This window comes from Cynoglossus semilaevis, chromosome 7 (genome assembly GCF_000523025.1).
Source record: "Cynoglossus semilaevis isolate Cse_v1.0 chromosome 7, Cse_v1.0, whole genome shotgun sequence".
Lineage (NCBI taxonomy): Eukaryota > Metazoa > Chordata > Actinopteri > Pleuronectiformes > Cynoglossidae > Cynoglossus > Cynoglossus semilaevis.
Window position 1 is genome coordinate 10,451 of NC_024313.1, and position 14,169 is coordinate 24,619.

Genomic DNA, 14,169 nt, shown 5'->3' on the forward strand with positions numbered 1-14,169 from the left:
GACACGGAACCCCCCAGCGTTAACAGATCTACGGGTATTCCTTCTCCACTATCTGCCCGAACCATGTCCGTTTTGTTCTCCCGGTCTTTAACCTCGGCGTCGTTGACATCGGCGGGGAGGTTATCGACCTTATCGTGGTTCTGCTCACAGTACCTCCGATACATTTTTTCCACCTTAAGGGAGTCGTGACCCACGAACGGCTTCCACGTCCGCTTATCCTCTTTGTAAAACCACCGGACCTCTTCTGGTCCGAGCTCCGTGACAATTTCTCCGCGGTGCCTCGAGCTGTCGGACCGCATTCGCTTCTTAGTCGGGGTATGGTTCCTGTCAGGTTCACTGAGGTTTGTCTCCACGCCCAAAAACGGCGAGGTCGCATATTCCTCAGCAGCCAGGCCCAGCATCATGCCTTCCTCTTGGGACAGGAGGGGCAGGTGCCGCGGCTTCGTTTCCCCGGCTTCAGCGCTGTGCTCGTATCCCGAAACAAATACATCATTAGCCATTACCCACTCACTGCCGAACATGGTGTCCTGAGGATTCTGGTGGCACAGATTTGATTCCTCTGTCATGATGCCTACGGTCCGGAGCTCTTATCCATCCTCGGTTTTTCTCTAGGCGACCCAGCCAAATGATGATGATGATGATGACAACCCAGCCAAATGATGATGCTGATGATGATGATGACGATGATGATGACGATGATTTAAAGCTAACGTTAACTGCGTATAGAAATGCGTCCAAGAAATTCCCGAAGAACGTCCATCGTCTACTCTTATACCTTTATTAAGTTCTTTTTTTCTCAATAGGTCTAAATAAGCTTAAACCAAAATAGCATTTAAGACAGTGCTTCTCAAACAGTGGGAGACACACTAACCCAGACAAAACTACAGCCCGGGGGCCGGATGCGGCCCATTCATCTTTTTAATCCGGCCTGCCAAACTTTTCCATATTATATAACTTATTTATATTAAATGTATCGTAATGCAATCTAATATTATCATTATACTTCTGCATTTTTCCTGCAATACCCACGTTTCCCCAATAGATGGCGGAGAAAATTCTAAAAACATTTTAGCATTTTGACATGTCATTTATCATGACATGTCAAAACGGCATTTAAGAAAGTGAAACTTTTCACATAGTACTAGTAGAATAAATGTATAAAATGATCATAAATTGAATTGAAATTAGGGAAATTACTAAATATACAAATTAAATATTTATAAAGAAACAAAAGGGATATAAAGATAACTTTAGCAATGAATTTAAAAAAAAGAAAGAAATACAAAACGTATATGAAAAAAAAAAAGAATCTTAAGAAACTTAAGATCAGGCACCTCTCAATTGCACAAATCCACCAACATAACCACGACACATCTCAAAAACAAAAAATGCAATTGACCTTCAAAATGGTGAGATAATACTCACGGTTGTCAAAATAGCTCCTGGCATGCATACATGTGTATACATATGTAGCTATATATTTGTGTGTATAATGTATATGTTTATATGTATAGTGTATATATACACTATAATGTATCCATGGGTGTCTTGTGTGTATATGTGTATGTACTGTATGTATATATACAGTATGTGTATGTATATGTGTATATATGCACATGTATGATTAATATCTATATAATCATATCTAATATTATACATAGTAACTCCTAGTAATAATGGTTGTATAAATCTGGTTGGAATACACCTAATACACTATCACATTTGCCGAAACTGGTTATATAGCTAACTATTTATTTAGTTATTTAACAATTTAAACCATGGACGTATTTAAACCAATTATATACCCTGTTCACGTAACTTTTTAAAAAAAATGATTATACATATTTTGCATATATATGTACCACAGAGATAAGGTGCTATACTCTGGTACATAATATGATGTATTTATATTATGATAAATATATAATATAATATATAACGTTATATACGATATATAACGTATTTACATATATAATGGTAATTCTAATTTAACTCATCGCAATAAACAACTAATTTTGAATGCAACTTTCAGGTTTTTTGTGCATCTTAGTGTCTGTGTTGCTGTGGCCAGTAGTTATTGGACAGCTGAAGAACTTTGTCTCTTGTACTACCGTATTCTCTGGACTATAAGTCGCTCTCTTTTTTTCATCTTTTGGCTGGGTTTGCGACTTCTACTCAGCTTATACGGATTTGTCATCCTTAGAATCAACCAAACCTTAAAAAACAGACAGAACAACAGCAGGTATTTTGCTGCGTCACAATGACAAATAATTCACTTTATTGATTGGTTATTTATAGCTAAGAGCCAACAGTAAATATATACAGTCATGATTTTGGATTGACTGGAATATATTAAATATATTTTGTCAAATGTTGAATACATGTGTAGGATCTTTCAGTATATTATGACAGAACACTAAAAAGAAAAATATATTTTGGAAAAATATAATTTTTTCATAATATTGTTTGTCATGATAACTGCTGCTAACTTTTAAATTATATTTGATGGTTTTTATGCTGTATATGTTTATATATATTGTACATATATTTTTTGATAATTTTAGGCATGACGTAGGAGGTCGTAACCCAAGTATTTACAAAGGAAAACAATGAATGATGTGAAATAGTAAATTAATAAATGTCTTAAAGAGAATAGGAAAATATTTCAATCATAAAATGGTTTAAAAACGTTAATTGTTGTTAGAGATTCTAAGTAACGTAATGATAATATAACAGTGACAAAAAGTGTTGTAAATCAGGGTAAATATTGTTTTGAAAATATATTATTCTCGTATTCTATGTTCTTATGTGTAAACGATGTCCCTTGTGCTGACGATCGATTACTCACGTCTTGAGGAACGCTAAAGAACCTGTGTAATGAAAAAATGTGATTTATTTTGACTTTTATTTGAAAATATTCTGTTTGATAGATGTCACCTAGCGCGTTGTACTTTGTAATGTTTAAAAGATTGATTTATCCCCAGTTTTCTTGTCGACTCGCGGCGAATCTGTTGCCCTGTATTCGATTGTTTATGCTTTCTTCTGCCTTGCGAGTGAAGCACTGTTCTGTAAGAGTGGAAATGTGAATAGAAAAAGAGAAAGACATATGTACCAAAGCTGCTGGTGTCGCAATACTTTATACTTTTATATACTTTTTACTTTTATATAAATTTTACGCTCCGCTACCGACACCAAGGCACACCGTAGTACGTTTTACTTTTATATAATTTCTCCACTGCGCTACCGACACCAAGGCACACCGTAGTGACTAACGGTTGGGTTCCTGTCAAATTAAAGGAGGCAAAATACTCAAACATCGAACTGGTGTTATCTGTCCAGCAATATACAGTGTGAAAAAAGTGTAATTAAACCGTGATATATTACCTTTATCCACAGTTAGCTGTGATTAATAGTTGTTGATAATCTGACGAAGCGACATTCATATGCCATATTTTATTTTTTTGAGCTACCCGGCCGCCGTAGTGAGGAAACGTAATGGCCGACAAATATCAGAAGCTCCCACACTGAGCCCTATACATCTGATACAACTACGTAGAAAGAGAAGTGTGTAATGGCAGCTGTTTTTCTGATCACTCTGTATGAGTACTCGCCGCTTTTTCACATTAGCGTGGTTTCGCTATGCTTTCTTGTAACGGCGGCTGTAGTACTTGGCTGGTAAGTGACTGCTAATCGAGATAGCTTAGCATCTTTGTTTTTCCCAGTCTTTTGCAACCAAAACATAGACAGGGACATAGACGCCATAACGTATGGTTGTAACTTTAAAACTACAACAAAACTAGAAATGTAGAAATTACATAATTTACTTATAAAGTACACTACCCCCCGCCCCCAAGACTTGCATTCATATTAAGTTGTAAAACAAACAGGGCACATTTTGCCTTATATTTACAGTTGATAAGCAATGAAAGATTGAGGTGAATGTCTGTGAACAGCAGCGTTTTTAAAAAAATATTTATTTAAATAATACATTTAATTAATAATTATTAATTATTGTAATAAATTCATATTTAAATTATATTTCTTTAAATTAATAATAATATATCAAATAAATTAAATTTATTTAAATGTATCCATTTATTTTTGCAACTCTTTTACTTGCCTAGTTAGAATGGATTCAGTTTAAACCAGGCATAGGCAAACTACGATATGGCTTGTCGTAGTTGGCATGGCCTGTTTGGCCTTGTCCAAATCATATTATTAATTTATATCATAATTATATTTCTGCCTTTTCCCTGGAATACCTACGTTTCCCCAATAGATGGCGAAGAAAATGATAAAAGCATTTTAGCCATTATGCATGAGTTTTACATGTATTTATCTTAGTTCACACGTATGCTCCATCTGCCTGGTCCTGACCCGCCCCCCTGTTCAATTTTAGGACCAATTGTGGCCTTCGAGTCAAAAGTTTGCCCAAAACCTGGCCTAGTTAGTAGGGTCTCAGTTTATTATAATTTAATATTAATCTATTCAAGTGATATACAAATGTGTAAGAATATATCATAAATCCAGATACTATAAATAATCCAATATTATATATAATATTTGATTGGAATATTTTAGTTGTACTTGTGAAAAGTAAGTTGCACATCTAAAGAAAAGAAGATTACTATTGCTTACTTACTCAAATGTTGTACTCTTTCCTGCAGGTTTGGTTTTGATGTCCCCGTGATTCTTCGAAGCTCGGATACAGAGATAGCTCTTCCAACGCCTGAGAAACAAATGGTTCACGTGTCAAATCCCTTGACCCTAGAATTAGGGCTTAATCCGGCATCTGTCACTGGTAGGAAAATTTTGAATTTTTTTTTTGGAAACATTCTAATTGTCTAGCAATTCATACAAGACAACAGGTCACTGCTATATTAAGCCATTTAGAGACTATGGTAGATGTCTTTAATACAATGAAGTTTCGCAATATTGCGGTATTTTACGGTAATCCTTTTTTTTTTTTTAAATTTCCAATATTTTCATTATTTTCGTGATAAAAACATTTTACATTGTCACATGCTTTTGAATTTTTTGAAATACTTAAAATGTTTAGCGCTAATATTTTTGAATGTGTTATATGCAAAAGAAGCATAGTCACTTGTCCTATATGGAACCAACCTATCTGAATAAATGATGCCAGTCATATATAGCTTCCTGGCAATTACAAAAATAGAAATTACATTATACAATAATTCACTTTAATAAATCAATTAAGAAAATTGGTGCTCAGTTTTGCTTAATTGTTGTGATTTTTTTTCATCTCATTATTCAAATATAATGGTGCAATGTTTTATGTAAACATGAAAATGTAATTGTATATAAGAAATGCCCACATTTTTATACACCTAACCCAACAGCTTAGCTCATTGTTTATCGCCACAGTCATCTAGCATGCTAACAGTGTCTTAGCTGCGCATTAGCACCACATTAGTGGCAATGTAAAAGTGTATTAGCGTTTTCTTGTTGCCGTGAGATCTTAGTTCACATGAACCCCACATACATACCACAGCTTTAACAAATTTGTATACTTACAATCTTTTAATGTTCGGCAATTTTCGGATAACTGTCCTAAAATTGAACAGGGGGGCCAGAGAACTGTCCAAAAATTGAACAGGGGGGCCAGGTTAGGACCAGGTAGATGGAGCGTTCGTGTGAACTGAGATAAATGACATGTAAAAGTCATGCATAAGGGCTAAAATGCTTTTAGCAATTTCTTCGCCATCTATTGGGGAAACATGGGTATTGCAGGGAAAAGGCAGAAGTATAATAATAATATAAATAAATTATATAATTTGGAAAACCTTTTGCAGATGGTGCATCACTGAAGCCTTGGTGCCTGGAGCCGTGTATCCTGAGTTGTTTCTGGGGTTGTGATATTATTGCCCTCCAGGCGGCGCTGCAAAAGCACCAGCACGGGCTGAGGCTCAGCACCCCCGAACAGTTTCAAAGGGCGCTTCACCTTCGTTACCATCACTGCCAGACCTTCTTGTATCCTTTACGAACTGGATTTTGTTTGGGTCATGAGGATTTTGTCAATACAATAGACTGCAGTATATAAAAATATTCTCAAAATAATGTATTATTTTGGCCAAGATTTCCTGATATCATTTTCACTTCGTTGCGTAAACCGAGAACGTCACCGATACTTCTTTGGATTTGGAAATTCAGTTATGGAAATGTTATCCTCTGAACTTCTGAGGTTATTCCCCCTTAACTGCAGCGATTCAGCGTCCGCAGAGAAGACAGCAGAGAATATCACACACGGATTCCCTCCGATCAGGGAATAACAGATTTTGGGCCCATGCCAAGGTATTGCTACCCTCTTGTGGCTGTGCTGATGTTGGCAGAGGGAGAAGCCATGGACACGTACAACATTGTGAGTACATTTGCTGTCCCTCCTCTCTGGCTGAGAGCTCATGGACGGATCTTTGAAGGAAAATAATCTTAACTATGAAACATCATAATTTTCTAGGTCTGAATCAATTTTTATGAAATTGTTTTTATGAAACATTTAGGCTCTGTCCTTTGTCAATGACAAATAAAGCTTCTAAAAATGCGTTTTTTTCAGTATAGATAGAATGCATATTTTCGAGGACAATATGTTTGAAGACGCGTTTATGAAATAACTTTTGATAATAATTGTTTTAAGTCGTTTTTTAACAGCCTTAAAAAATATCAGGTGGCATAACTACAACAATTAAAAATCGAAAAAATTCAATTTGAAATAGATAGAGATTTATAGAGATTTAATTTAGGCACCAAAACAACACTAAAAACACACAAAATAGGTCAAATACAAACATGAGTAGCAGCACACAAGCACACTTGTCAATGAAAATGAGCAAACCTGAGCAGTTGAAGTTAGTAGATCAGTAGATTAGTAGGTTAGTAGATAGATAGTGTTAGTAGTATAATTAGTAGTATTGTTGCCATGTATGGTGTTGTTGATGGCAATCTCTATAATTTTATTATTATATTATAACTTCCATCCATCCATCCATCTTCAACCGCTTATCCGGGGCCGGGTCGCGGGGGCAACACTAAGTGTTCCACATTATCTCTGTGGTATGTATATGTGTATTTTAGCCGCACTAGTATAAATATAAGGATGTTATGTGAACAGGTATATTCATAGTTTAAATATATGAACAGTCTAAATAGTTGAGTAATTATCTTATCAGTTATTATTTATCACTGATTTTAAACATGTTTCTATGCCCTGTTTTAAATTTGTATTTTAGCCGCACTAGTATAAATATAAGGATGGTATGTGAACAGGTATATTCATAGTTTAAATATATGAACAGTCTAAATTGTTGAATAATTAAATAATAAATATAAATTAGATAAACAGTTAGCTATATAGGCAGTTCTAGCAGATATATTAGTGTATGGGCCGTATTATTACCAGATTTATACAACCAGTATTACTAAGAGCTACTATACATACATAATATAATATTATATAGGATAGATATTAGTAATATATTTATGCACAGTATGTAAGTTATAAATATATATAATAGTGTACAAACCAAGCCGGTTGGTGCCTACAGTTAATCCCAGATGTTCGCTGTAGCCTCCGTAGCACTACTTTAGATGATGAAGTATATTACTATGCAGAGACCAGAATACACATTATTACGAGTAGCTTGTAAGTTGTTAGTAAGTTAAACTATTGCTGTGTCCTATAAAGTAATTTGTAGATCCTTTGTAATCCTTTCTCTTTCTGTAAGGCATTAAACTGGGTAAATATTTTTACAGTATCTGGACCAATAAGAGCCAAGAAAACAACAGTTACTGTATTTTCTGGACTATAAGTCGCTCCGGAGTAAAAGTCGCACTAGCCAAAAAATGTACAATAAAGAAGAAAAGAAAAACGTATATAAACCACTCCGCAGTATAAGTCGCACCAGCCAGCTAGAGTGCCCTCTAGCGGACGTCAGTTTAAAAATAATGAACATGTACATTTTCTGCGCTACAGGAGTAGCAGATACTTGTCCCTTTCCCCACTGTCGGAGGAAGACAGGACCTCTAATCGTTCTTTGTTTATTGGTCGTTGCATATCAATTGATATTCTATAGAAATGCAATCTTTCTTTCTTTTTTTTTCAGGAGGCCCACGTGACGGTTATTCATGTTCCAGACGACAAATACAACCTGTCCGCGCGAGTTCTCTTTCAGTATCTCCTCACCTTACAGGGAAACATGTATGAGTTAAAGGTATGACCAATAATGCTACAATATTTTATAGATAATTAATAAATAAATAAATGAATAAATCTGTCATGAAACAAAATGGTTACGTACTGCCATCATGTCAAAGCTTTTGAATATATATGTGTGCGTATATATGTATATACAATATATACTGTATCTGTATATATGTATGTATATATTTATATATATATACATATATATTTGTGTATATATGTATATATATGTATATATGTAGGTATATATATACATACATACATACTGTATATACATACATATATATGTATATATATATACACATATATATGTATGTATATACTGTATATACATACATATATATCTATGTATATGTATATACACATATATACATATATACACAAATATATATATGTATACAGTAAACCCTTGTTTTTCGCGGGGGTTACGTTCCAAAAAGAACCCGTGATAGGCAAAATCCGTGAAGTAGAAATCTTTATTTTTTTACAATTAAATACTCAGAAAAAGAAGAGAAAGAACGAACAAACCATTTTACAGTCTCAACCATTTGTTTCACAAATAAAGTAAAATAAAAGTACTTTAGAAACGTTTCAACAAATAACTTCTGTAATGTACTGTCAAATAATAATTTTAATCATCAACGTGAACAGAAGGCTTCAAATTGCGGAGATTAGCACCGCCCACCGAGAACGGGAGAAAATTAAAAATGATTATGAAAAAAATACAAATTACCTGTACAGTCGGACAAATAGTGACTCAGCTTTATTTCACTGCTCTTCAGACTGAGCCGGATAAACTCGAAATTGCAAGAGAATTTGCACGTACGTAATGTCAATTTGGCAAGCTGTTTTACGTACGTGTACATATTAAACCGCAACGTTATTGGCGCACAGGTAGAGAAGAAGCGGAGTGACTTTTTAGCCAATCAGAATGCAGAACACAATGCACGATGCAAATCCGTGAAGTAGCGAAACCGTGAAAAGTAAACCGCGTTATAGCAAGGGATCACTGTATATATATAAATATATACATATATACATATACACACACATATATCAAACATGTAAATTATGGTAGTACAGGAGTAGCAGATACTGGTACGAAAGCCTAGAGTGCCCTCTAGGGGCTGCCAGTGTAAAATTAACAAACATCTTAAATTATATGTTTTAATATCGCAAACCCAGCCAAAGGAAGAAAAAAAGTTCAGAAAATACGGTGTAAATATATATATATATATATTTATATATATATATATATATATAAATAATAAAGAATTTTAACAAATGTATGTCTGTACATAAAATATTTCCTTCCTGTGCCCTGCAGCCTCTGTTCATGTCAGCTGACAGCTGGATGTTATCAGGGGCTCCTGACCCAGATACAAGTAACACGCAGAGCAAACCTAAGGAGGAGGAGGACCCCTGCGCAGAACAGAGACCTGTCGACGAGGAAGAGGCGAAGGACGAGGAGGAGTGGGAGGAAGAGGAGGAGAAGGAAGAGGAAGGAGGAGGCTTGTCAGAGGGGAGTGAAAGGGACTGTGTGGTGTGCCAGAACGCGGCCGTAAACAGAGTTCTGTTGCCGTGCAGACACACCTGTGTGTGTGACGGCTGCGTGTCACACTTTCAGCACTGCCCTATTTGCAGAGCCTTCGTCTTCGAGTCATTTGCCCTAACTCCGGGGGCAGCTTGCGGATGAGGATAATTAGCAGCGATGCTATGTAGGTGTACATTTTGTTTTGTTTTGTTTTGAAGTTTTACTATTTAAAATGAGTGTCAACAAAAATAGTTCAAAAGTAATGCGCTCAGCCCTGTTATATGATTTAAATATCAAATACAGTAATACCTTGAGATATGAGCATAATCCGTTCCAGGACAGAGCTCGTAACTCGAGGTGCTAGTATCGCAAATCATTTTTCCCATAGGAAATAACTTAAAAAAATTAATCAGTTCCGGCCCTCTAAAAAACTCCCTTATTAGTTCTAATATCAATTGAAAAACATGTTTTTATTTGCTTTAGATACAAACACAAATTATTATTTTTTTGCGATTTGTCTTCTTTCTTTAGCGGGCACCACGCTCATATTTGTCGACAATTTCCTGCTTTATTTCCATGGTCATCGTGCGTTTCTTCTTCTCACCACCATCCTTACCACTCACTTTCTTAGGACTCATCACTATTATGAAGAATAATGCACAAAATAGAGAGAAAATCACGTAGATAACGCAAACGCAATAACTCAGAAGACTCACGGGAGATGCGTACGGAAGTCGCCAAACACGTGAAGTGAACGAGTGAGGCGGCGTGGGCTGCTCCGAGTGCTCGGCCACCTAGCGTCGGCGTCTGTAAGCGCGCTCGTATCTTAAATCTTTACTAGTATCGCGAAGCAAAAATTTGCTCAAAGGCTTGTCGGAATACTCGGGACGCTCATATCTCGAGGTATTACTGTATATGATTCAAGTGTTATGTCAGTCAAAGCTTTTCACCAAGAAAAGCAATAGTTTAAAGTTGATTATTCATTATCAATAGGGACGTGCGATAATATCGGCCAACCGACATTAGCATAGTTATGTAACATCTGTAAGAACCGTTATCGGTTTTTTCCTCTGATGATGAAAATCTGATAACGCAGTGCTTGGGTTTCACCAAATGATCTGTGCCCTGAAAATGGTTGATTCGATGTGTTTGTTTAGTAATACGTTCTTTGCGCTATACTGAGTGCGGAAAATGAATGAAATGAAACAAGGAGAAACGTAGTCCAGTGTGGCAATACCCTTGTTACGAAAATAGCATCAGACAAATAGGAACTTGGGAAAGGTAAACCCGCATGGTTCCATGTTTCTTTTTGCTAACAAACAAAAGTCAAATTTTCACGGCCACATTTCAACAACGCATCGATTTAGAATTCAATTATAGAATACTTTACAGAAAAGTGTAAAACAATTGTGAGCCAATGAGGATAATTCAATGGGTCACATGACTTTTGGAACGCCATATTATATTATTATATTATAATATACACATGTAATCACCACAGCTGCATGAAAGATTGGTATTGCCTACAACACGGGCAACATTACACATAGCACATAGATTTATATATAAAAAAAACATCTTCTAAAAATCCTCAAGAAACTGAGTGAAACCACATCGCTGCTCTCTGTCGGAAACTGGCCGTTTCGCTGTCAAATAGTGACTGCTTTCCCAGCTAAACTGAATGTGATGTTTGCATTTGCACTTTACTTTTCTGCCCAGAACTATTTGACTGTATTTATTCCAGACCATCTGACTAATGTCTTTCAGAATATTTTATTTTTCTTACTCCCACAAATGTACCCTGAGTTTCGAGAAATAAAAGTGTGTGTATTTTTGTTATAGATATAGATATTTTTCAGGAAAACTAATTTCTTAAGTTAAAGTTGAACTCGTTGATGTCGATGTATTCGTTTTCTTACTAATTGTGGGATTTTCTTTGAACTAATAATGTACCGTATTTTTCCGAAAAATATAAATCGCACTTTTTTCATCCTTTGGCTGGGTTTATGACGCTGGATTTCCAACTATTTCGTTGCGACTTGTATATTAAAAGATATAATTTCACGTTTGTTATTTCCACACTGACAGCCCCTAGAGGGCACTCTTGGCTTGTGTACCAGTATCTGCTACTCCTGTACCACTGAAAATTTCATGTTCACTATTTTTTTTTTTTAGTGAAGATAAGCATGATTGTTGAGGTATAGAACAAGCATGTTAACTATGTGTATCCGAAAAGATAAGCTAGCATGTACCATGTGCGCTACTCAACTTGAAACCCTTATATGTTTATTCCTTACTTTTCGGCTGTTACAACTAGGGATGTCCAGTAGTATTGGCTGACAGATATTATAGGCCAGATATTAGCATAATTATGTAATATCTGTAAGAATCATTATCGTTTTTTTTCCTTCAATAATGAAAACTCGATAACGCAATGCCTGGATTTTGCTTTCGCTTGTAAAGCCCTAAGACGTTTACCTCGGTTTTGGGGGCAAACGGTTGATAATCAGCATCGGAAATGAAGTGTTTGGACAATATTGGCATATCGGATATTGGCAAAGAGTTGTAACTAGGAATGTCCGATATTAACTGAGTGATTTTGTTTCAGTCAGATGTGCAAAACAAAAGTTGTCCGTCTCAATTTTTCAACATTTGACCGTCTGGCGCCATGACTGGCTGCAACACATGGATAAGGAGGATGGTTTTTTGCGGTGAGTAAAATGCGTTTTGTATTTTTAATAACATTGTAATTATAGTACGTTATTATGTCTACATGAGTCATCTAGGAAATAATGACTCGTACGATACTTCTGGATAGAATTGATGGTTTCTAGAAATATAATGATGTCATTAGGATGTATATTTGTTCAGGCGTAAAGCGACTAAAGGCCTAGGTGAGAAATGCACGCTACGCCGTCGTGTATTCTAACGTATAGCTCAACATCTGGCTGCGGTTAGCATCAAAGCAACATGGGTAGACGACCACTGTACAAAGAGTCCCGGTTCATTGGGCGAGTGAGGTCCAGATTGGTGAGTCTACTGTGTTCGTAGAAGTCGCTAGACCAAGGGTGTCAAACATATGCAGGCAAAAAAAAAAAAAAAAAAAACGGCCCGTTAGGGGGATTAATCTCTTGATGAATTTTGAAAGTGGAAAAAAAAAATGCACAAAAACTTCATGTTCGTGATATTTTGTCAAATTATATTTTATTAAATATGAATACTTTCTAATATACTTGTACTTATTTGCAGGAAAACAAAGGGGGGGAAACATGGACTTATTCTAATTTATAGGGATTTTCGTTATGATTGTACTGGTCCGGCCCACTTGGCATCAAATCAGGCTGTATGTGGCCCCTGAACCAAAATGAGTTTGACACCCCCCGTGTTTGACGCTTGGCTCATTGAGAGTAACCCTTACCTTGGGCCCCAGAGATGGCTAGTTTGTAGGCTAGCATTAGTAGCTTTTTTGGGGGGGCACGTGATATTTGGTATTAGTGCAGGTCTTTGCACTCGAGTTCTGCCTGGTCAAGACTACCGGATGTGGCCCGTTCAGCTTTGTAATCCAGCCCGCCAAACTTGTCCAAATTATATAATTGATTTGTGTTGTGATAATACTTCTGCCTTTTCCCTGCAGTACCCAAATTCTCCATATAGATGGCGAAGAGAACGCTAAAAAACCTTTTAGCGTTTTAGCATTTATGCATGACAAAGAGAACGCTAAAATTTTTTTAGCGTTTTAGCATTTATGCATGACTTATGTCATTTATCTTAGTTCACTTGAATGCTCCATCTATCAGCTCCTGACCCGCCCCACCCGTTCAAATTTAGAACCAATTGTAGCCCGTAAGTCAAAAGGTTTGCCCCACTTGTTCTAATCATTTGCTTAACTACTTAAATATGATTTGTTTTGCTCGCTCACGAACCATGGGAACAACCAGAAGCCTAGATCGCCCTTTCGCAGCACTCCACCAGTCTACCTGTGTACCAGTAGCATAGGTTGGTACACAAGCCTAGAGTGCCCTCTAGCGGCTGTCAGTGTGAAAATAACAAACGTGAGATTATGAACAAGCAGAAGGAACGGATAATTGACCGACTTCTTTTCTTCTGTACGAATTTCTTTAACCTCGCCTCACGTTTCTAACCTTTCGCTCCAGTAATTTTTTCCTGATTTTCAAACTTGCTTCAAACTTTCAAAAACGTAAACGAAAATGATCTCATAAAATAAAATACATTTTACATCAAAGGTGATTAGAGCATTCCTCTGATGTAAAACACAAATCTATCTGCGCAACAACCATATTATCTAAACTGCTATATATAAAGTTTAAAAAAAAATTAGTAAAAAAAAAAAAAAAAAAAAAAAAAAGACATTTTATACAAAATGACATGACTTCAAAATCAAACAGACTGAAGGCAG

General features: G+C 36.0%; 2 protein-coding genes across 2 annotated transcripts in view; one reads left to right on the top strand and one right to left on the bottom strand.

The window, feature by feature from the left end:
• The window catches only part of ddhd1b (DDHD domain containing 1b), a 10,655-nt gene extending 10,027 nt beyond the window's left edge, over nt 1–628 (bottom strand). The window contains exon 1 of the mRNA XM_008312617.3: nt 1–628. This exon is cut by the window's left edge and continues 116 nt beyond it. Coding sequence (XP_008310839.2) covers nt 1–566 — 566 coding nt within the window. The 5' untranslated portion in view covers nt 567–628.
• Nucleotides 629–3,321: 2,693 nt separating this feature from the next.
• On the top strand, nt 3,322–10,264 carry cgrrf1 (cell growth regulator with ring finger domain 1). Its single transcript, XM_008312606.3, has 6 exons — nt 3,322–3,675; nt 4,668–4,801; nt 5,817–5,994; nt 6,235–6,382; nt 8,121–8,228; nt 9,546–10,264. Exons 1-6 carry the CDS (start codon nt 3,572–3,574, stop codon nt 9,912–9,914), a joined length of 1,041 nt encoding a protein of 346 aa, XP_008310828.2. The 5' UTR covers nt 3,322–3,571; the 3' UTR covers nt 9,915–10,264.
• Nucleotides 10,265–14,169: the final 3,905 nt, after the last annotated feature.